The sequence below is a fragment of the Bos grunniens genome, chromosome 8 (genome assembly GCF_055505025.1).
Source record: "Bos grunniens cultivar Pamir isolate PY7600 chromosome 8, Bosgru_T2T1.0, whole genome shotgun sequence".
NCBI lineage: Eukaryota > Metazoa > Chordata > Mammalia > Artiodactyla > Bovidae > Bos > Bos grunniens.
Genome location: NC_141172.1, coordinates 39,219,560 through 39,243,985, shown reverse-complemented (window position 1 = coordinate 39,243,985; position 24,426 = coordinate 39,219,560). Strand labels below are relative to the sequence as shown.

Sequence of the window (24,426 nt, the reverse complement as noted above, 5' to 3'; positions counted from 1 at the left end):
TGTTGACAAGGTAATGTCTCTCTCTGCTTTTTAATATGCTGTCTAGGTTGCTCATAACTTTCCTTCCAAGGAGTAAATGTCTTTTAATTTCTTGGCTGCAGTCACTAGCTGCAATGATTTTGGAGCCCCAAAAGATAAAGTCAGCCACTGTTTTCCACTGTTTCCCCATCTATTTGCCGTGAAATGATGGGACCGGATGCCATGATGTTAGTTTTCTGAATGTTGAGTTTTAAGCCAACTTTTTCACTCTCTTCTTTCACTTTCATCAAGAGGCTCTTTAGTTTTTCTTCACTTTCTGCCAGAGGGGTGGTATCATCTGCATATCTGAGGTTATTGATATTTCTCCCGGCAATCTTGATTCCAGCTTGTGCTTCCTCCAGCCCAGTGTTTCTCATGATGTACTCTGCATATAAGTTAAATAAGCAGGGTGACCATATACAGCCTTGACGTACTCCTTTTCCTATTTGGAACCAGTCTGTTGTTCCATGTCCAATTCTAACTCTTGCTTCCTGAGCTGCATATAGGTTCTTCAAGAGGCAGGTCAGGTGGTCTGGTATTCCCATCTCTTTCAGAATTTTCCCCAGTTTATTGTGATCCACACAGTCAAAGACTTTGGCATAGTCAATAAAGCAGAAATAGGTGTTTTTCTAGAACTCTCTTGCTTTTTCGATGATCCAACGGATGTTGGCAATTTGATCTCTGATTCCTCTGCCTTTTCTAAAACCAGCTTGAACATCTGGAAGTTCACGGTTCACGTACTGCTGAAGCCTGGTTTGGAGAATTTTGAGCATTACTTTACTAGCGTGTGAGATGAGTACAATTGTATGGTAGTTTGAGCATTCTTTGGCATTGCCTTTCTTTGGGATTGGAGTGAAAACTGACCTTTTCCAGTCCTGTGGCCACTGCTGAGTTTTCCAAATTTGCTGGCATACTGAATGCAGCACTTTTACAGCTTCATCTTTCAGGATTTGAAATAGCTCAACTGGAATTCCATCAATTCCACTAGCTTTGTTCATAGTGATGCTTCCAAAGGCCCACTTGACTTCACATTCCAGGATGTCTGGCTCTAGGTGAGTGTGAGTGATTCACACCATCATGATTATCTGGGTTGTGAAGATCTTTTTTGTATAGTTCTTCTCTGTATTCTTGCCACCTCTTCTTAATATTTTCTGCTTCTCTTAGGTCCATACCATTTCTGTCCTTTATTGAGCTTGTCTTTGCATGAAATGTTCCCTTGGTATCTCTACTTTTCTTGAAGAGATCTCTAGTCTTTCCCATTCTATTATTTTCCTCTATTTCTTTGCATTGATCACTAAGGAAGGCTTTCTTATCTCTCCTTGCTATTCTTTGGAACTCTGCATTCAAATGGGTATATCTTTCCTTTTTTCTTTTGCTTTTTGCTTCCATTCTTTTCACAGCTATTTGTAAGGTCTCCTCAGACAGCCATTTTGCTTTTTTGCATTTCTTTTTCTTGGGGATGGTCTTGATTCCTGTCTCTTGTACAATGTCACGAACCTCCATCCATAGTTCATCAGGCACTCTATCTGATCTAGTCCCTTAAATCTATTTCTCACTTCTACTCTATAGTCATAATGGGTTTGATCTAGGTCATACCTGAATGGTTTAGTGGTTTTCCTCACTTTCTTCAATTTAAGTCTGAATTTGGCAATATGGAGTTCATGATCTAAGCCACAGTTAGCTCCCAGTCTTGTTTTTGCTGACTGTATAGAGCTTCTCCATCTTTGGCTGCAAAGAATATAATCAGTCTGATTTCGGTGTTGACCATCTGGTGATGTCCATGTGTAGAGTCTTCTCTTGTGTTGTTGGAAGAGGGTGTTTGCTATGACCAGTGCATACTCTTGGCATACTCTCAGTTCTGCCAAGAGTATGCACTCTATTAGCCTTTGCCCTGCTTCATTCTGTACTCCAAGGCCCAATTTGCCTGTTACTCCAGGTGTTTCTTGACTTCCTACTTTTGCATTCCAGTCCCTTATAATGAAAAGGACATCTTTTTTGGGTGTTAGTTCTAGAAGGTCTTGTAGGTCTTCATAGAACCATTCAACTTCAGCTCCTCAATGTTACTGGTCAGGGCATAGACTTGGATTACTGTGATATTGAATGGTTTGCCTTGGAAATGAACAGAGACCATTCTGTCATTTTTGAGATTGCATCCAAGTACTGCATTTTGGACTCTTGTTGACTATGATGGCTACTCCATCATAGCAGTTCATGGTTCAGATCATGAACTCCTTATTGCAAAATTCAGAAAGTAGGGAAAACCAGTAGACCATTCAGGTATGACCTAAATCAAATCCCTTAGGATTATACAGTGGAAGTGACAAATGGATTCAAGGGATTAGATCTGATGGAGTTCCTAAAGAACTATGGATGCAGGTTTGTAACATTATATAGGAGGCAGTGATCAAAACCACCCTCGAGAAGAAATGCAAAAAGGCAAAATGGTTCTCTGAGGTGGCCTTACAAATACCCAAGGAAAGAAGAAAAGTGAAAGGCAAAGGAGAAAAGGAAAGATAAACCCATTTGAATGCAGAGTTCTAAAGAATAGCAAGGAGAGATAAAGTAGCCTTCCTAAGTGAACAATGAAAAGAAATAGAGGAAAACAATAGAATGTGAAAGACTAGAGATTTAAGAAAATTAGAGCTACCAAGGGAATATTTCATGCAAAGACAGGCACAATAAAGGACAGAAACAGTATGGACCTAACAGAAGCAGAAGATACTAAGAAGAGGTGGCAAGAATATACAAAAGAACTCAAGCAATACAAAAAAGATCTTAACGGCCCAAATAACCATGATAGTATGATCACTCACCTAGAGTCAGACATCCTGGAGTGCAAAGTCAAGTGGGCCTTAGGAAGCATCACTACAAACAAAGCTAGTGGAGGTGATGGAATTCCATTTGAGCTATTTCAAGTCCTAAAAGACAACACTGTGAAAGTGCTGCATTCAATATGCCAGCAAATTTGGAAAACTCAGCAGTGGCCACAGGACTGGAAAAGATCAGTTCTCATTCCAATCTCAAAGAAAGACAATGCCAAAGAGTGTCTGAACTACTACTGCACAATTGCACTCATCTCACACGCTAGCAAAGTAATGTTCAAAATTCTCCAAGCCAGGCTTCAATAGTACATGAACCTAAAACTTCCAGATGTTCAAGCTGGATTTAGAAAAGGCAGAGGAACCAGAGATCAAATTGCCAACATCTGTTGGATCATAGAAAAAGCAAGAGAATTCCAGAAAAACATTTACTTCTGCTTCATTGGCTACGCTAAAGCCTTAGACTGTGTGGATCACTACAAACTGTGGAAAATTCATAAGGAGATGGGAATACCAGAACACCTTACCTGCCTCTTGAGAAACCTTTCTGCAGGTCAAGAAGAAATAGTTAGAACCAGACATGGAACAACAGACTGGTTCCAAATTGGGAAAAGATTACGTCAAGGCTGTATATTGTCATCTTGCTTATCTAACTTATATGCAGAGTACATCATGCAAAATGCCAGGCTGGATGAAGCACAACTGGAATCAAGATTTCCAGGAGAAATATCAATAACCTCAGATATGCAGATGACACCACCCTTATGGCAGAAAGCGAAGAGGAACTAGTGTGCTTATTGATGAAAGTCAAAGAGGAGAGTGAAAAAGCTGGCTTAAAACTCAACATTCAGAAAACTAAGATCATAGCATCCAGTCCCATCATTTCATGGCAAACAGATGGGGAAACAATGGAAACAGTGACAGATGTCCTTTTCTTGGGCTCCAAAATCACTGCAGATGGTGACTGCAGCCATGAAATTAAAAGATGCTTGCTCCTTGGAAGAAAAGCTATGACAAACTTAGGCAGCATATTAAAAAGCAAAGACATTACTTTGCCAACAATGGTCCATCTAGTCAAAGCTAGGGTTTTTCCAGTAGTCGTGTATGGATGTGAGAGGTGGACCATAAAGAAGGCTGGGTGCCAAAGAATTGATGTTTTTGAACTGTGGTGTTGGACTGCAAGGAGATCAAACCTCAGTCCTAAAGGAAATCAGTCCTGAATATTCATTGGAAGGACTGATGCTGAAGCTGGAACTCCAATGATTTGGCCACCTGATGCAATGAACTGACTCATTTGAAAAGACCCTGATGCTGGGAAAGATGGCATGCAGGAGGAGAAGGGGACGACAGGATGAGATGGTTGGATGGCATCACTGACTCGATGGACATGAATTTGAGCAAGCTCTGGGAGTTGGTGATGGACAGGGAAGCCTGGCAAGCTGCAGTCTATGGGGTAGAAAAGAGTAGGATGTAACTGAGCGACTGAACTGAACTATAGAGCATGGCTTTGCAATGTTCATCTAAATCCCAACTCACATACCTTAATATAAAATGGACACAACTTTGGGATCAGGTAGTGATGGCTTCAGTAGGATTGCTCTTGAACTCTTTCAAAGATCCACATTTCTCAGATACTTCCACTATAGCATAGGAAATGCATCCTACAGAGACTTCTAGGAATTTCCAGCTATCAAAGTCATTCACCCAGGATTCTATCTCACTGTGGTGTAAGAATTTTACTTTATTCATTCAAACACAACTTTCTAGCCCCTACTATGGACTTCCCTGATAACTCAGTTGGTAAAGAATCTGCCTGCAATACAGGAGACCCCGGTTCGATTCCTGGGTCGGGAAGATTCCCTGAAGAAGGGAATGGCTACCCACTCCAGTGCTCTTGAGCTTCTCTTGTGGCTCTGCTGGTAAATAATCTGCCTGCAATGCGGGAGACCTGGGTCGTGGGTTGGGAAGATCCCCTGGAGAAGGGAAAGGCTACCCACTCCAGTATTCTGGCCTGGAGAATTCCATGGACAGTCCATGGGGTTGCAGAGAGTCGGACATGACTGAGCAACTTTCACTTCACTATGGACCAGGCAAGTGCTGATCTCTTAATGTCTCAAATACCTGAGAACTTCACATAGACCAGCCCACTACAACAAATACAGACAAATGCTTGAGCTTTGCCAAGTGATTTTTTTTTTAACCTAGGGAAGATAATCTCTATGTTAGAGTGCAAGGGTAAGGTCATTTGCAAAAGGAAAAATTTCCTTCCATAGACACTCAGAATGATTTTCCAAACTCTACTAATGGGGCATACAATGAGGCCTATCAATCAAAGCCTAAGGAAGAGAACTGAACCCTCCAGCATCCAGGGCAATATTAACAAAACTGTTGTGATCAAATAAACCAGCACACACAGGCTACCTACAGGGGCATCACCTCAGGGGTCAGTGTTGATTTCAGGGCTGGAAGAGGGCTTTTAGGTGAGCCCCTAGACCGTGCTGATGACTGGCAGCTGGAACAACTGATTAGGCATGGCAGAGCAACATATTGGAAATTCTTATTGCTTTTGTGATTAAGAGATGGTGGACTCCCCAAGGAAATAAAAGCTTGGTCTTGAGATGAATCTGTGAGCCCTTCCTCCAGCAAAGGACAAGCAGCTGGCCTCCCTGCTGCTTTAGGCTTTCTTTCTCTCTGGGGCTTAGCTCACCAAAGTCCCTCATCCCGTTTCCTTATAGAGGTAGGTGGAGGTGACTCAGTTGGGCTTTTTAATTTTGACAAAGCAGCATGTGTTGATCTATGTGGTCCCCAGATGTCATCTCACCAGCTACTAGGACCATGGCATTCTAGGCTTGAGTCTTTAACAGGCTCAGTTTAGTTTGGGTTAATGGGCAGCTCTCTCTCTATACCCAAATGAAAACAATTAATCTTTATGTCTAATGGGCATGGACAGGACACCCCTGGGAATTCTTCAGTTGTCATGTATTCACTGTGTGACTGGAGGGAGGCATTGAAATGAAATGAAATGAAATCCACTTGTCTCGGGACCATCGGCAGAGCCAGGGAAACTTCCATAGGCATTGTTTGGTGGCTAGGTTTTCATCATTTTAGAAGGCAGGGAAGAAGATCTCCCTTGTCAGGCTTAGGTGTTAAAAATAGTCAATTGGAGGGCATATTCCTGTTCAAAACCGTATGAGCAACTAGAATCCTGCTTTTCAAGCTTTAATTTGCAAACCAATGACCAGGGAAAAATATTGATTTGGATTCACTAGGTCTTGGAGGCAATGAGTGCTGAGATTCTGAATTTCTATTAAGTTCCCAAAGTCCCAGGCAATGCTGAGGCTGCTGGTAAGCAGACTGCACTTTGAGCAGTTGGTGTGGGACCATAGCTCTGCTGTATTTCATCTTCTTGTCTGCCTCACACCCCGGTTTCAATAGTTAACATCTATTCAGTACTTGCAAACTTTTCTCCAGTTTCTCCTGATTAGATTACCTGGCACAGGTCATGTGGCTCATAAGTAGTGGACCTGGAATTCAAACCTAGGAAACCTGATTTCAGAACACATGCCTGTAACCATCATACTATATTGCCTCTCAAATGCAGGATGAATGCAAAAAAAAAATCCCTAAAGAAAGGCATAAGAGTGTTGATACTGTATCAGAATTCCTGCACACTCCATTTGTAAAGGCTGTGTGAAATCCCTAGGCACTCTTTCCCCACCACACACAATGCACATGCACAGTTTTAACCACCAAAATGCTGATTATGGGTCAAAAAGTATATTCCCATTTTTGTTTCTACCTACCCTAAAAGCACTTAAAGAGACCTCAACGTAGCTGAGAGAAAATTTCTAGCTCTGAAAATTAACTCAGGCAAGAAATTAACTGAATTATTTGGTCTGGAAAACAAACAGCTGGTAGGAGATGTGCTTTTTTTCTGAAATAAAGATTTCAGATGCTTGTCAGGAGCATGTCAATCCACTGATGGGGAAAGAAATAAGGCAGGGAGGGGTTGTTCATGAACTATCAGATGTATGTACCTGTTACCACAAGCAAGCGTGATGTTTTCTGTTGTGGGCTGTAAGGCCACTGTCTCCGTCAATGATACATGAAGAAGAGATTTCCTGGTCAGATCTGTTGCCACTGGGAAGTTATAGTAAATCTGCTTTTGGAGTCATTTGTGATTACTTGAAAAGCCATGGTGCTGCACTTCATAGAGGGCCTACTTTCAGAGGAAAGGGGGAACCTATCCACAAACTGTGAATTCTCTTATAATCAGTGTCAAAGGAATGCTGGGACACTGAGCAATGACATTTAATGCTTGATGACTGGTACATGGGAAGAGCTATGGACTTACCTCTCATCTCCAGGGCATTATTTCCAGGGTCTGGGTACAGGGGATAAGCTGCTTTCACAGAGATATTAAAAAGAATTAGAGGCCCCATTCAAATGGTAAGCTCAGTCTTGTCTCTCTCTTTCCTCTCCAAGGTTCCCTGCAGGAGAAATTTGAACCTGGGAAGGATTTGGGAAACAGCTGAACTGCAGTGAAAATTTTAGCTCCTTCAGGCTCACCAGAATTTGGGCACTTGGGAGAGAGAGTGTCAGGGTGGTTATGAAAGGAATAAAGAGTATGCACTGTGGGTCAGGCGGGCCTGGGTTTCAATCTGAGTTTTACCAATTACTAGCAAGGTGTCTCAGAGAAGGCAATGGCACCCCACTCCAGTACTTTTGCCTAGAAAATCCCATGGACGGAGGAGCCTGGTAGGCTGCAGTCCATGGGGTCGCTAGAGTCGGATACAATTGAGCGACTTCACTTTCACTTTTCACTTTCATGCATTGGAGAAGGAAATGGCAACCCACTCCAGTGTTCTTGCCTGGAGAATCCCAGGGATGGGGAAGCCTGGTGGGCTCCTGTCTACAGGGTCGAACAGAGTCAGACATGACTGATGCGACTTAGCAGCAGCAGCAGCAAGGTGTCTTGGGCAAGTCACTTAACCTAAGCTCTGTTTCTTCATCTTGAGTAAGGATAATACCTCGCAGGATGGTGAGGAGAATTATATAATATATAGAAAACACTTAGCACAGTGTGTAGACCATGGTTAAGTGCTCAACAAGTCATTGATTCTATTCCTTGGCTATTTATATTGTTGTAATTAATCTTATAATTAATAGGATGGGGAAGACAAAGGCATGCTGCTGCTGCTGCTAAGTCGCTTCAGTCGTGTCTGACTCTGTGCAACCCCATAGACGGCAGCCCACCAGGCTCCCCCGTCCCTGGGATTCTCCAGGCAAGAACACTGGAGTGGGTTGCCATTTCCTTCTCCAGTGCATGAAAGTGAAAAGTCAAAGTGAAGTCGTTTAGTCGTGTCCAACTCTTAGCGACCCCATGGACTGCAGCCTCCCAGGCTCCTCCGTCCGTGGGATTTTCCAGGCAAGAGTACTGGAGTGGGGTGCCATTGCCTTCTCCAAGACAAAGGTATATGTTGCTCTAAAATGGTAAATCTCCAATGAAGAATGGCCTCTTACCTAAAGATGCATACAAATACAAACTGTGAACCAGAGTCATTTTAAAGTGCAGGAGAGTATATACATCATACTCTCTAATAATAAGTATTTTTGTTCCATTTTTCTTTAATTTTTTAAATTTTATTTTATTTTTAAACTTTACACAATTGTATTAGTTTTGCCAAATCCATTTTTCTAATGCAAGTTACTACAAAGGTTCAGGGCCTGTGAAAGAATCCTCATAGGGTTAAAACGCTGCACTTTATTTTTCATGAGTAACACACACCTTTGAGTTACAACCCATAATGTGTTTCAGTTTAAAAGATAACAAGTTATTTTCATGCATGACTGCACTTCCTTAAGGAGTGAAAATGGGCTGTTACTAAAATGTCAACACAATTGTCCCCCTTGAAGCTTAGTTTATCTTGAAGTATTTTTACATTTTCAGCACTTCTTTGTGTTTGTTTTCCAAGAGCATTAAGATCCAGCCATGGTTAATTTTCAGAATTAAAAAAAACAAACAAAAAAAAACAAAAAACTTACCCTCAGTCATTCTGAATAAAATGAGGAAAACAGGCGGGGGTGGGTGACTGGAGTTTTGGTCCTCAATAATGAAAATCTGGGGCCCAATATCTTCTGTAGTTCTTTGCATTTCTCCATGAAAAAAATTAGTTGCACTGTTGTTCAGTGGAAAATGCTTTCATGACCTAAATCCACAGGCCACAGTTTTCTAGCAAGGCACAGGCCCTGGCAGGGTCACTTGGAAGGCTGCATTTGCTGACTGAGGTTAACTAGAAAATGGGAGAGGGGCGGCAGCTAATCCCTGCCTGCTTGCCTATGAGTAGAAGGGGCTAGTTCTTCTTTTTCTTTCCTCCTAATGTCTGGGCACAGCACCACCCACCACCGCCCCCCCTCCACCCCGCTTCTTCTCTCTCTCCATCAGGAAGGGCATCATTCCATATTCCATCTGTATTAGGAAAAAGAAGCTTCTTAAGGGTTTGCCCAGTCAGCTCTCTAATCTTTCCCTTCTCCTTGAGGCATAAATAATTTTAATATTGCCAATCTCTAAAAATCTATTCTTTCTGCCTGTCTTTTTTCCCCTCCCGCTTTGCAGTGTAGAGTATCATCATCCAGCAGCCCTGATAAGCGGATAATGAAACAATCCCTTTTCAACCAGATCGGGTGGCTGTCAGACTAAAATGACACCACCCGTACATCCTTGACATGCTACCCCAAGCTAATTGATGGCAAACAGTGGTAACTGTCACTGGTGCGCTAAGACAAAGAAAGCACACTCATGTCACCTGACGGGAAAGCTACCTGGCAACCGATAAACAAATGTGTTAGGGAGCTGTTCTATTAAGGTAAGAGAGGGTACATCTCTGAAGAACATGCCTATTAACTTTGAGCTGAAGAGCACTGCTGTTCACTGGGGAACAGAAATAAATAAGGTAAAATGAGAATTTATTGATGTCTGGACAGTTACATGAATATTCAGGTTCTCTTACAAATAGATATTCCCATATGAGCTCCAAACATCTATGAAGGCTGCCCAATTACATTTCCACATCATGCAGCTGGATTTATAGCCAGGAAAGACGTTATTTGTTTGGAAGAGGATACATGCTTACATGCCTTTCTGGAATACACAGGATACAACTAGAAGATAACAGCTGATGTCATCCATGTAAATGCCAAAGGTTACCATCAAGCCTTCTGAAATACCAGGTGTAATTAACTTCATGTTAGGGAAAGCATCTGAAACAACTGCATTTCAGAACAAAGACTGTTAGTTACAAGTCGAACAGCAGCATCTGGCAGCTCTCTCAAACGCTCTGGGACCAACATTTCATGCAGCCCTCTTCGGTCTTTCGAGACAATTTATGACATAGCTAAAACCTCAAATCTCATACCTTAGCCTTCTTTCCTTCACCTCCCAACCTACATACTTATTCACTTGCAGAGAGTTAGTTACACAGAAAGTCAGTAAAATAACTTGAACAAGCAAACAACTCAGACTAATCCATGAAAAATCCAGTACTGCCTCTGTGTATTGTTATCCCATTCTGAACATAGTCAGCAAGCAGAAAGAAGAAAGATGGAGCAGGAATGGATGACCATTCCTGGACATTCTTACAGGAATGTTCCTCATCTCTTTTTCTTTTTGGAAATAAAGTCTGACTTGTCACAAAAGCTGAAGTTTTAGTTAAAAAAAAAAAAAAATACTGGGTTCTCCAACTCTTCATTATTCATTCCTTAGCTATCTCCTACCTGTACATGCTGACCATAAAGGATGTTTCTCCCTTTCAGATACTGCCAAGACAACTCCACTCACTCGAGTTTCCTCTGAAAACATTTCACAGAGAATGCTTTCTGGAAACAGATTTTTAGCACAGATAGCCAATCTAATTTTTAATGCAATATTCTAGCCAACTCAAGAGCTGATTCACCAACTCTGAACTCTCCCAGGAAACCTCTCCTTTTTACAATAGCCCTTTGGGGGAACTGTGCTGTAGTGGGGGAACCAAAGCCTGTAACTGTCTCTAAGCCTGGGAAAATCTGCATAGATGAGGAATTGATTTTGTTATGACTCCAGAAAATCCCCTTCTCTCTTTTTTCACACTCTGTCCATGAAGTGGACACTGTTCCCATTTTTCCTTCAGATTTCTCTACTTTACTTGCAAGAAAAGGCTCTGATAAGTCATTTATATGTTATCCTAAATTTATGCCCACATACAATCTCTCTCAAGGAATTTAAAGGCTTTTATCTACTTGTGGAATGGAGGGTTCAATCTTCAATTATATTAATTTCAAGCATCTCTGTTGCTGCTAGAAGGTGTATTTTTGAGGAAGAAAGTATCTTTCCTTTTGGAAGGTGACTGTATGGGTTTCTAAAGTTTAGTATTTACACTTTTTGCCTTTCTTCTGGACATTAACTTATATATCAACAAGAGATCTGGATTTTAGGAAACTTAATCCCGAGTATTCAAGGGGCTGAGGCTTTTATCTTTTTAGGAAAAACAGACTTGGGTAGAATTAAACTGTGACTTCTCCATCACATGGCTCTGTCATTCCTGGACTCATGAGAACAAGAACCAAATCTTGCCCATCTTCTGGCAGTTTCTTCCTAAGGGGGAGCCACATTAGAGAGGGCTTACCAACATATTGGGCCACCTTCCCAACACAGCCCAAGCTGAATCTGCAGGTATTTGCTTGCAACGTGAAGACTTAACTGGTAATAACTTCATTTGAAAACCACTGTATCTGGGATTCCACAGAATGCCCAAGGGAGGACTCGGGGTGCTAGGCAAAGGGCAGTACAAGTAGTCTGGATCCCTTCAACTGAAACAGCTCTGCTGTGACCTGTTTTAAGCACTGGGCTGTATAAAAATCTCTTCAAACTTATTATCTAGAAAACTACTAAAATATTTGCTAAATATAAAATATTGAAGGGCTCAATAAAAGCTACATGTACTGGAAGGCGTTTAAAACAAAATATGATGAAATACATGGAAGTCACAGGCTTCCTTGATCTCTCTAAGTGACTGATGAATGTCCCAGAAGTAAATATAAAGCAGGAGTTGGCAAATCTTTTCCATAAAGGATCATAGAGTAAACATTTTAGGCTTTGCGGGCAAGAGGCAATGTCCTCAATTCTTTGAGCAACTGTTCTCACCTAAAGGCTAAAAGTCTTTTCTATATTTTACATGTAAAATCTTAAAACCCTCCTGAGCTCTTAGACCATGCAAAAACAGAAGGCAGGCAGGCCAGAGTTGGCCCAGTGTAATAATACATTAGTCGTCGCATTTTAACTACCAAGAACCCTCATGAAAAGTCTAGGGGACTGTTTTTGAAGTATGGAAATGAAATTTGAGATAAGCTAATAGTCAAAAATAGTTTTCTAGACACCCTGCAGTGTATTTTGAGAAAAATGACACATTTTGGAGAGTCTATTTACAAAATGATACCAAAAGGGACCAAGGTTATACCTCAGCAAGGCCAACACGATGATTGTATACAATTGGCTGGTCAAAGCCATCAATCCTATTTCTTGTTTCCTCCACCTACTTCACCCTCACAGATTCAACGCTGATTAAGTTCATTTATCAACCAGGCACATTTATCAACACTCTGTATGACCAGCCTAAGTGTACTTCTAAACTTCATGGCAACTGAAAAAAATGTCTAATGTATACATCTGAAGCGGGGTCTTAGAATACGGAATTTTATGAGTCCTCAACTTGACTTGAATTCTCCTTGGAAGAAATACTTTATCTTAGGACAACAATTTCTAAACTCCAAGTAGTAGCACCCACTACTAAGAGGAATGGATAGAAGAGCTCCTAGTCCCTGTCACAGACGTAGGCTTGGTTTGTGAGTAATTCCCTAAGCTTTTAAGCAAGGGAAAGGAAAAGAAGAAAGCACCAATTGAGTATCTGTCTACCAGCTGCAGGCAGTGTACTGAATTCTTATATGTGAACTCACTTAATTCTCACAACAGTCCTATGAAATCAGTAACCTTATCACCATTTTACAAAGAGGAAATGTAGCATTTACAAAGCAAACACTCAGTGAGCAGAGAAGTAGAATGGGGGCTCAGGAGCCCCACATTCTTTCTGTCAATAGCATACTGTCTATAAACAACAAAACAAACAAATAAAAAAACATGCTATTTTTGAATACACAAATACTGGTACTCATCAAAACACAATTTTGACTTTGTGATTCTGGGGGCATTGCCACCTAAGTGAATCTGTGGGTTTCTGATTCCAGTTTGTTTTTTCTCTACGGAACTACAGTAGATTTTCCTAACTAAAAACACTATATGAACTACTGGGCAAACTATTGAAATATAAAATATAAAGGATTATATTTTGTTTTTCTTTTATTCTACTGAATGATGCTTATTAAATTTCCAATTTGTTCAGGCTTCCATATTTTCCCCATTTCTTAAATAATGTGAGTGGTGGGTAATTTTTGGCACCTGTTTTCTATCTGCTTTACAGAGATGTATTTTTCTAGTATTTGGATAAAAGTAACAATAATAACTACAGATGCTGAACATTGACTGTGTATTAGGCATGTTTTAAGCATTCTGTATGCCATTTAATGTACGTCAGATCAGTAACTGATCTCAGTAAAAGGGAAATTATTTTGAGTTAGAGGAAGAAGTAACATTTCCACTTGTAAATGTCCTATTTGAGCATAGATTGGCTACACAGTGATCAGGGGGCTTGTACAAATGTGACCAATAATGTAACTTAAGAAAAGAGACACTAAATACTGTCCATTCTTCCTTTTGTATAGATAGAACTCCCAATTGCCTTAGTACTTCAGAAATATGGAACCTAGATCATTGTTTGACCAGCTGCAAAATCTTCTGGCGCAGCTGGATGCAATGCATTTTCCTGAAGTGAGTCCATTTCTCAGAAAACTTGATAAGCATCCCTGTGAATGTGTACGAGGAACAACCTTTATGTGCAATAATGAGAGTTTATTCCCTTTTCAATAGTGAATATAAGTGACCCCTGAGCATTGCAGGTATTGTATAACTTACAGTCGCCTCTGCAGTTTATCCACATTCGAGGATTCAACCAACCACAGGCTGTGTAGTGTGGAAGTATTTACTATTCAAACATACCCATGTGGGAATGGAGCCACACACTTCAAACCTGTATTGTTCAAGGGTCAACTGGGTACTTTACTTTTTGTAGTCTCTCCTATAAGATGGAAATGGGCTGTTTATTAAATCCCCAGGGAAAGGTTCCAATAAAGATTATAAATCCATGACTTTTTAACAAGCTGGAATCAAGATTGCCGGGAGAAATATCAATAACCTCAGATATGCAGATGACACCACCCTTATGGCAGAAAGTGAAGAGGAACTCAAAAGCCTCTTGATGAAAGTGAAAGAGGAGAGTGAAAAAGTTGGCTTAAAGCTCAACATTCAGAAAACTAAGATCATGGCATCCGGTCCCACCACTTCATGGGAAATAGATGGGGAAACAGTGGAAACAGTGGCAGACTTTATTTTGGGGGGCTCCAAAATCACTGCAGATGGTGATCGCAGCCATGAAATTAAAAGACGCTTACTCTTTGGAAGAAAAGTTATGACCAACCTAGATAGCATATTGAAAAGCAGAGACATTACTTTGCCAACAAAGGTCCGTCTAGTCAAGGCTATGGTTTTTCCTGTGGTCATGTATGGATGTGAGAGTTGGACTGTGAAGAAGGCTGAGCACTGAAGAATTGATGCTTTTGAACTGTGGTGTTGGAGAAGACTCTTGAGAGTCCCTTGGACTGCAAGGAGATCCAACCAGTCCATTCTGAAGGAGATCAGCCCTGGGTGTTCTTTGGAAGGAATGATACTAAAGCTGAAACTCCAGTACTTTGGCCACCTCATGCGAAGAGTTGACTCATTGGAAAAGACTCTGATGCTGGGAGGGATTGGGGGCAGGAGGAGAAGGGGATGACAGAGGATGAGATGGCTGGATGGCATCACTGACTCGATGGACGTGAGTCTGAGTGAACTCCGGGAGTTGGTGATGGACAGGGAGGCCTGGCGTGCAGCGATTCATGGGGTCGCAAAGAGTCAGACACGACTGAGCAACTGAACTGAACTGAAGTGAGGTAGGAATTCAACTCTGAAATTAGAGATGATGAGAGTCAGAGTAGAAGCCAGATACGAGCAGCTAAGTTCACTAGGAAAGAACATGATTGGAGTCCAAGAAGCAAAACTCAGACAGCAACTAGAAACAATGTCATGAAAGTGAATCTAGAGCAGCCTTGAAACTCAGGTAGGAAAATTAAGGCCCCAAGAAGGCAGCTGTAACTTCCAATGAATCAACGGTCACTGTTAGAGAAGCATTAATGGTTCAAGATGTGGCCAGGGCACCTGAACGGGCAGATAATCCTCTGACAATATGGAGGAAGACACTTCATATAAGCCAGTCTTTGGAGTCAGTGCTGTTGGTGGCTCAGAATGGGTCAATTCCACATAGCCTTTTTATACAATGCCTGCAATATACTCCCTTATTACCGTTAATAGCAAAACATGACAAGTAATATTGAGCTAATGCAGTGATGGCCTTCACTTCGGGGTTTTATGCTCTTCTTAACATTTATTTTCAGTGCTCTAACAAATGTTAAAAAAAAAAAAGAAAGAAATTTCACCGTGACTACAAACACCTTGAAAATGTCCACTTTCTTTTTTCTTTATTCTTCACGTGAAAGAGATATAACTACCTCTTCCTCGTCTCTCTTTCCTTGGAAGGTAAATTCAGTTGGAGCAGAAAGGCAAAACTGCGGACCCTGAAGTTTGGCCCAAAGCATCCTAATCACAGAAGCTACTAGCTCCTCATTCCAAAATTCTATCCTGAATTCTCCATCTTGCCATCCATCTACCTCCTAAGACTTGGTTGGGGTATACTACAAAGTAGGGCCAACCTTTCCTTCCCACACCCCATGTGAATGCCAACAAAATAAAATAACATGAGAGATAGGAGAAATAATAGTATAAAGACAATCCTAGGCTTTACCCAGTGAGAACACAACTGTTGATACAATCATCCAGCTTCACTACCTTCTCCACCTCCCTAAAGGGTATGGAATTGTTTTTGTCCACTCACAAAAATATTTTTACAGCAAAAACCTGTGCATATTATAAAACCAAATAATTCAGCTTAATCTTGCATGGAAAAGCAACATGAAGACAAGGGAATAAGCAGATATGGAAAACTAAAGCACCAAATTAGGTGGCCTGCAAACATACAGTCATTAATTTTAGCTGCATACATACAAATGTGCCCTGTGCTGGCTGGGAATCAGAATTTAATTTTCTTCAGTTGGGTGGTTATAAGATCTCATTCTTAACCAAAATATGAGCAGTACAATTATAGTTCTGGTGTGGGAGGACACACAATATCTACGTATAGGGTCTCTGTAATAAGCAACAGAAATAGATACTACAGGGTAATTTCCCCCCACTATTTGACTCAGTTTTATTATCTTTGTAATTATTTAACTGTAAGTACCAGAGTAGCATTATCCCACTTATCATTATAAATACACAGCATGTCAGCGATATCATAAAATCACCTTTTGTGGACAGGTTTCTATCACAGTTTTCACACGATAAATTCGCTTCATTTTTTTAGTACTTTTAAAAATTTTTTAGTACATTTTTTAAATTTCAGCTTCACTGAGGTATAATTGATATGTAAAATTGTAAGCTATTTAAAGTGTACATCATGGTAATTAGCTACATGTATACATTGTGAAAAGATTCCTCTCATCCAGTTAATTAGGGGCAATTCTTATTGTAACTCCCACCAGTCAAAATTCAGATCATGCTTTGCTAGAAGTCAAATTCCCACACTTTATGATACAGAACAATGGCTTTCAAAGTATGGTCCCTGGACAAGTAGCACCTAGTGTCGCCTGAGAACTTGCTAGGAAAAAGAAAAAATCTAGTTCTTGTGACTCACTTAGACCTACTAAATCAGAAATTCTGGGGGTGGAACCCAGCAGTCTATTTTCATAGGTCTTTCAGGTGATGTGACATGTACTAAAGGACAAGCTCAGGAGCAGGGGACCAAAGCTGGAAATTGAAGCTATCAGGGCCTACAACACAGAAGGATGAGGCTTGAGCCTACCCTCAGTGGAGTCAATGCAATCTGTGGACGAACCACAGACCCAAGAGGTGTTACAAAAACAATGCAAGATTTTGACAGCAGTTCAGAGTAACATCACAGAGACTTGCCAGTGACTTTACTGCTGAATGTTTCCCTTTAAATCCTTTCTAACCCCAGCATCTACCTCCTTCTTGGTACTGGGCCATTAGTGTTGCTCCAACACCAATTCCCAATAGTTCTGTCCTTTCTTCAACTCTTGTCACTTCTAAGCAAAGGAGTGCTTTTGAGATAATGCAAGTAATAACTATTGCATTTTTTATAAAGCAATATGCTTCTTAAGGACTTGTATATAGATCATGTTATTTGATCTTCACAATTCTCCTATAAAGTTTAACCTATTGGGAACACTTCTAATAAAGTCCTTGACCTAACAACCACTTTTTGAGACTAGACGATATGAGGCACATTTATATAAAACTATTTCTAGCCCCTACAACTCTGCAAGCTGTCCCAAGATAGCAAATATCCTCAACTCAAGAATGTAGAAAATGCATTAAGACATATGCCATAACATTACATTAAAATGAAACCTTAACTATTTCATGAAGTATGCTAAATACTCTATGGATTTAATATGGTACTAGTTATTACAAAAAGTGATGGTATTGCAAGAGAGAAGCCTTCATTTTTTCAGTACTCCAAGAAGGGAAGGGACTGTATCCTCAGCATCTTTGGGGATTGGTTCCAGGACCCCCACAAATACCAAAATCCCTGGATGCTGAAGTCCTTCAGTATCCTCAAATTCTGCATCTGCAAATATGGAGGATCAACTGCTATGACTTCAAAAATTTCTGCACTAAGAAACTCTTGTATTTTCCTCCTATAGTCCCCTATGATATCTGAACATTTGCTTTTTCTCCTGAAAAATCTATAAAGTTACATTCAAAATTGGGATAATTCAATAGGACTTATAGGCTCTAAAACATAAATATTTAATAATCCAATAGAAGTAGTATCAATAAAATCCCCTCATTCTTGTAGATTTCCTGGTTCAGTTGTATTAGCTCTTCACCTAATGGGTGGACTGTGGGAGTCAAATATCACAAGCACACTGGCCTCTATGATGTTTTCAGGTTAATGGCATTTGCAAAGACCATGTTTTATTGAGTCTATAGTACAATTTTAGTTTGGAGGGAGCTGTAATTTTTACGATCACTCATAGGACAGATCTTCTTCCACAGAGCATGTTTTATTCGTAAATGGACTCTCGCGAAGACGAGGCAGTGGTCCAGGCTGTCCATGATATTGAGGACTCACTAATTGTAGGCTTATCCACTTTATTAGTTCACTGAGGGAGCTGATGAGAAGATCTACACAGGCATTTAGCCTTGAATGTGGCATTCACACCTTGATCTACTGGCTATAAAATACTTCTCCCTCAGATTACCACATAAACCACCTAAATTTACAGGCTGGCCTGGGGCTTTATCTATCTGGGTTACAGAACTTCTGAACAAAAGCACAGAAATATAAGGAGCCATCCTTGAGAATTACTCATCACTGCCCTGGTCTCCCTGTTAGATCACAAAATTAATCTCACGTTAACCCAGGAGCAGGCCTGGGGAGCCCTGGGATTTTCAGAATAGAAGACAAGTAAACAATTCAATTTAAAATCTTTCTCAGTGTGGCCTCAAGTGATTTTTTGGCTGCTTTAACCTGGGGCAATATTGTCTTCCAAAGAAATAAAAGTCTTACTGTGCAATCCTTTCCAATCAAACTTAGTCTTATCAACTGAAAAGTTTGTTTCAATAAGGGAAGCCAATATGTTAGGAAACTTGCAAGACTTGTATGTATCATAACTGCCATCTTCCCTGTTCACCTTAATGCTCTGCAAACTACTCCTGTCTTGGAATCTTATAAATCATTCTCTACTAGCCACTAAAAATTTCCGTTTCAAAACCATGATTTCTTCAAACCACAAGTCCCCAGACATTGTGGCTTCTAAAAAATCATGATGTTCATGCTAAACTATTTTGATCCCTTGCCCATATACACTCAACAGGTTTCCATCAAAATATTTTATGATAAATCAATTTATTAGCACTTATAGGTATACGTTCTTGATAATCTTTAAAAAATGTTTTCTTGATTTTGTGTAATAGAATGTTAAGGGAATAACTCCAAATCCCTTTGCCATTTAACCAAGTCTTAATCTTCATCAAAATATCTTAACATTTCAGATTTTACATTGAACTAATTGATGAACAGTTTCCTTTTCCTTTGGTATTTTTTTGCTATTTGTCTTCTTTCCATAGATCTTTAGCATAGGTTTGAAACTGGTGTGAACATACACTCCTGGCAAGTAAATTTCTAGAACTATAAAAGGAAGGCTTCAGATTTTTGTGATTTAGTTTTTCCACTTGCCTTGTTCTGCTCTGGGTTTGTTGCCTTCTCAGCAAAACACAGAATATAATCAGTTTTTTTTTTTTTTTAAGTCAAGAACAAAGAAAGTAAAATAGAATCTGAGGGAAGCAGGAATAAAGAAAGAAGCAGGGCAGATAAACTTTCATAGCTATAAGCTAACTGGAGAAGTAAAATTCTAGGAACAAAGTTAAGCAAGATGGCCCTCTGCCTGTTCCCAATATTCCCAGAGTCATAGAAAATCTGAGTCATTGTGAAGATGCTCTGTTGACGCTGTGGTAACCTAGGCTCCTTGTCCACTCTGGCAGCTCGCCTGCCACAGTTAGAGGCTCAAAACTAAGAGCTCTTTTTGAAGATCAAATGCAGAAAAGCATCACAAACAAAAAGAGGAATTCTGTTTGGAATGACAGAGCCATTTTAAAAAGCTTTAACAATACTACCAGACATCCAAAACCACACAAGACAAATGTGACTCCTGAGTTTTGAAAGTGAGTCATATACTGCATGCCACAAAGGTACTAATGTTTTTCATAGACAAAGATAGCATGGCTTCCCAAACCCATTTCCAGGAGGTTTAAACTCAACAAGGCTAGCCCCTCACCATAAACTATTTATATTGGATGTTGGGCCATTTTTCAATTGATTTCTGTTTAATTTTGTCTCTTTAATTGTTGGGTTCCAGGTATTTAATAAGATTATGGATTTATGGACTGAATAAGTAGGGATATAGCCTAAAGGCTATTTCAAACTGATTGTAATTTAATGTGTAAGAATAAATGTTCATATATCAAATGTTTGGCAAATCAAACAGACATATGTGCAAACAAAAGCTAGTCATGCTTTTTCATGTATATATCTAATACAAAATATTTGAGTGTTGATAACATTGTACACTGGCATATTTCATGTGTGTACCTGCACTCAAAACCTTTGTCAGACTTGGTCAGCCTTTCAAATAACCTTTCATCTAATCTCTTATGGTCTCAAAAGCTAAGGCTTTGTTTTCTCCAAGAGTAAGTACCCAAAGCAACTGATAAAGGGCCACCAACATTGGGACAACGTTGCATATATGGGATGTCTTGATGACTGGCCCTCTTAAAACATTTGCTTAATACTCTTTCCTGTGCCTTTGGATCAGTTGAGAACTGTCAAATTTAAAAAGTTATACAAGCATGGCTTTCTCCTGTTCCACTGTTATGCATCAGTAAATCCTTCATTCTTTATGGCTTATTAGTATGTTTAAAAAGAAAAAGCAATCTGCTGCCAAAACCTGGCGCTGGAACCAGATGGGGTGGGAGTAGAATTTATAATTCACAGAAAACAGAAAATTCCCATTGTCTGGAGTGTGGAGTTGTGGGATTTTTGCTTTCATATTCATAGCATATGAAGCACAGTAAGAGCTTTCCATATATGAAGACTATAACCAACCACGTTTGTACCAGCACATCACTATTATACAGAGTGGAAAATGCACAAAAGCCCAGGCTAACAAAGTAAATGAAAAAAAAAAATATCCTTATTGAATAATAATCCTTTCTCATTTTTCACTGCATACATAACATTTTTCTAAATATAGAGTCATCTATTATTCAAACCTAGGCAGAAGGAAGCTATTCTGGGAGTGCCATCCTATCCCTCCGCCCCCAATGGTTGACAAACACTAATGGACATTCTTACAAATTGATTTACTGATGTGATTTTTTTTTTCTGAGAGATATGGGACTGGCTTCCTTTTGCAATGCAAAGACAACAATGACTGCTCCATTAAGAAATCCACAGGCAGCCTGTTACCTGCTTAAGGGGGAAAGACTTCCTTTGAGTCTCAATAAAGTTAATAAATTTAAGATACCTGGGAGGGTTGGGTACATTGAACTTTTGGCAGAAAGCCAGGACTAGAAGAGCTAATATATTATTTTACTTTGTTTCTTTATGAGAAGAAACAGTCTGCTGACAAATCAGATGGGAAGGACAGGAGGGGGATAAATTGCAGTTTACTGATAAATACAGACGATCTTAGAAGCATTTTCATATATGCATTCCCTTTAACCAGAGTCAAGGGCCTAGACAAGGACAGTTGATGTGGTTGGGTCTGCCTTTGCTGAATTTGCTGATATTACCTGGATAGAGGTCAGGCCCGGGCTCTGGGGAGCATCCCACCGCCCTATCGACAGCGTCTCTTGGGGAGGTGGAGGGCTGCAGGGGCTGCACCGTGAGGCAGTCTGTGAGCAGGTCGGAATGGAGCTCTGCACTGGACCGCAGCTAAGAGAAGGAGAAAACAGAAGACAGATGGAAAAGGAAGGCTATTCCTCAGAATACTTTTTCTGGAAAGGATATCATGCCCTAAGGTTCATGCACAAATATTTATCAAGTAACAACTACAGGTTAGGCACTGGACTTAGAGAGTCAATACAAGGGTCAGCTTTCCAATTCTAATAACACCTGGCAGGTGTTTCAGGAAAAATGTGGCTAGAGGCAGATTGTACTTCAGGCCTTGATATTTCCACTTCTGGGAACCAACTTCCTATTATGTTTTCTTTGATTTGCTCTGTATCTAATCAGAACTTGTAGTGATATCAAAAACAAACTCAAGTATATTTAGTCCATATTGTAAAGTGTTTTTAAAATACAGAGATAAAATAAGATGAAAATATCTTAGAGATAATTAAGAATGCCCACTGAGATTTGACACCTATAGATTTTTTGGAACATGATAACAAGAAAAACCAACGTCATTACAAGCAATAAACTATCCCAACAGTAAGGTACATAAAAAAATTAGACTTCATTTTATCACAATAACACAATAAATTCTTTATATATTAAAGAGTCATAAAATATCAGAATAAAGTATAGATACAAAGTTATGTGATTTATTTATGAAAAAGAATTTTGTAAGTGTAATCTGAATGGAAAAAAATCACAATGGAAGATTTAGTTATATAAAAATACCAACCTCTGTTTGTCTAAAAACATAATATCTTTAAAAATCTAGACATATATTTGTCACAGATATTACAAATAGTTATCATCTTCTGTCCTCTTTAAACATATATATTCTCTGTTTAAAGGGAATATATAAGTTGATTTTGCCTTCATCAAGATAAAACTAACCCTTTAGATATAGGACTTGAGTATACTTACTCATTCAACAATTATTTAATGAGCATTAGACACTCTCTCGGAGAAGGCAATGGCACCCCACTCCAGTACTCCTGCCTGGAAAATCCAATGGACGGAGGAGCCTGGGAGGCTGCAGTCTATGGGGTCGCTAAGAGTCAGACACAACTGAGCGACTTCACTTTGACTTTTCACTTTCATGCACTGGAGAAGGAAATGGCAACCCACTCCAGTGTTCTTGCCTGGAGAATCCCAGGGACGGGGGAGCCTGGAGGGCTGCCGTCTATGGGGTTGCACAGAGTCGGACACGACTGAAGCGACTTAGCAGCAGCAGCAGCAGACACTCTCTAGGCTCTAGAGATACTGTCTTATGGAACTTACACTCTAGAGGGGAAGCAGATGATGAACAAATGAAATATATAACACAGCAGATAGTGACAAATGCTATAGAGAAGAGTGATAGAAGAAATACAATGAGTTAGAGACAAGTGATGGTAACCTGAGATAGTGGGGTCAGAGAAAGTCTATTGGAGATGGCACTGGCAAAAAGCCTTGAGAGAAGTGAGGGAGTGAGCCCTGCAGACGTATGGAGGAAGAACTTGCTTGCCCTGTGGTGTGTCTGGATTATGTGACGAACAGTAAGGCAGGAGTGGAGGGAGTCTTGGGCCCGGAGTAGAGAAACAGGAAAAAGCCGAGGTATAAGTGGGGGAAAGAGGGAACAGGCTTAGTGTCCCTCTCTTTCTTCCTCTCAGATGAGTAGATTAGAAAAGGGCCTCCCACATCATTTAAAGCTTCAAAACACGCCCAGTCTAGAAATTATCAAATGAGTGAGGGAGGAAGTAGACAGCAGGATCTCCTGGGAAGGGACCAATTCACTGTGCAGCACTTCACATGAACAAAAATTTAAAAAAAAGAGAAACAAAAATGAAAATAAACCTAAAAAATATTCAGCACAATTGCAAAGAAATAAATGCAATGCTATAACTTTTAAAAAATTTATCAAATTATCAAAACTTTACAAAAGAGGTAGTTGTAGTGAAGGTAGAGTGAGAGAAGCATCCTAAAACACTGTTGGTTGGAGTGTACATTGTTACAAACTTTCCACGTGATTTGGATGATTACTTTCTTAAGACTCATAATTGAAATTATTTGTTCTTAGAATTTCTTAAGGAAATAGCCAGAAAAGTGAACAAAGATTTATATTCTTTATATTCACCATTCTAGTGAGACACAGCACTGCTGCTGCTGCTGCTGCTGCTAAGTCGCTTCAGTCGTGTCCGACTCTGTGTGACCCCATAGACGGCAGCCCACCAGGCTCCCCCGTCCCTGGGATTCTCCAGGCAAGAACACTGGAGTGGGTTGCCATTTCCTTCTCCAATGCATTAAAGTGAAAAGTGAAAGTGAGTGAAAGTGAAGTTGCTCAGTCATGTCCGACCCTCAGCGACCCCATGGACTGCAGCTTCCCAGGCTCCTCCGTCCCTGGGATTTTCCAGGCAAGAGTACTGGAGTGGGGTGCCATTGCCTTCTCCGAGACACAGCACTATTTATAGCAATATTAAAAATTAGGAAAAATTACTTAAATGTCTAAGAAAGTGAAAGTGTCAGTCACTCAGTCATGTCCAACTCTTTGCGAGTCCATGGACTGTAGCCTGACAAGCTCCTCTGTCCATGGAATTCTTTGGGCAAGAATACTGGGGTGGGTAGCCATTCCCTTCTCCAGGGGATCTTCCCAACTCAGGGATCGAATCTTCTAAGCCACCAGGGAAGCCCTAATTCTTTACCTTCAAAGCCACCAGGGAAGCCCTAATTACAGCTGATAAATGACGCTACATCAATTTGATGGAATATTATGCAACCATTAGGATGATATTCATGAATACAAAGGCAAATCAAACTTATGTATACAAAGTGATAAC

At 40.2% G+C, this 24,426-nt stretch overlaps 1 protein-coding gene across 5 annotated transcripts in view; it reads right to left on the bottom strand.

Moving 5' to 3' along the window:
• GLIS3 (GLIS family zinc finger 3) overlaps window positions 1–24,426 on the bottom strand; it is a 691,476-nt gene that overhangs the window by 55,831 nt on the left and 611,219 nt on the right. For all 5 annotated transcript variants that reach the window (XM_086415266.1, XM_086415264.1, XM_086415263.1 and 2 more), the window contains one exon: window positions 21,511–21,652. In XM_086415266.1, coding sequence (XP_086271392.1) covers window positions 21,511–21,652 — 142 coding nt within the window. The remainder of the gene's footprint in view (window positions 1–21,510; window positions 21,653–24,426) is intronic.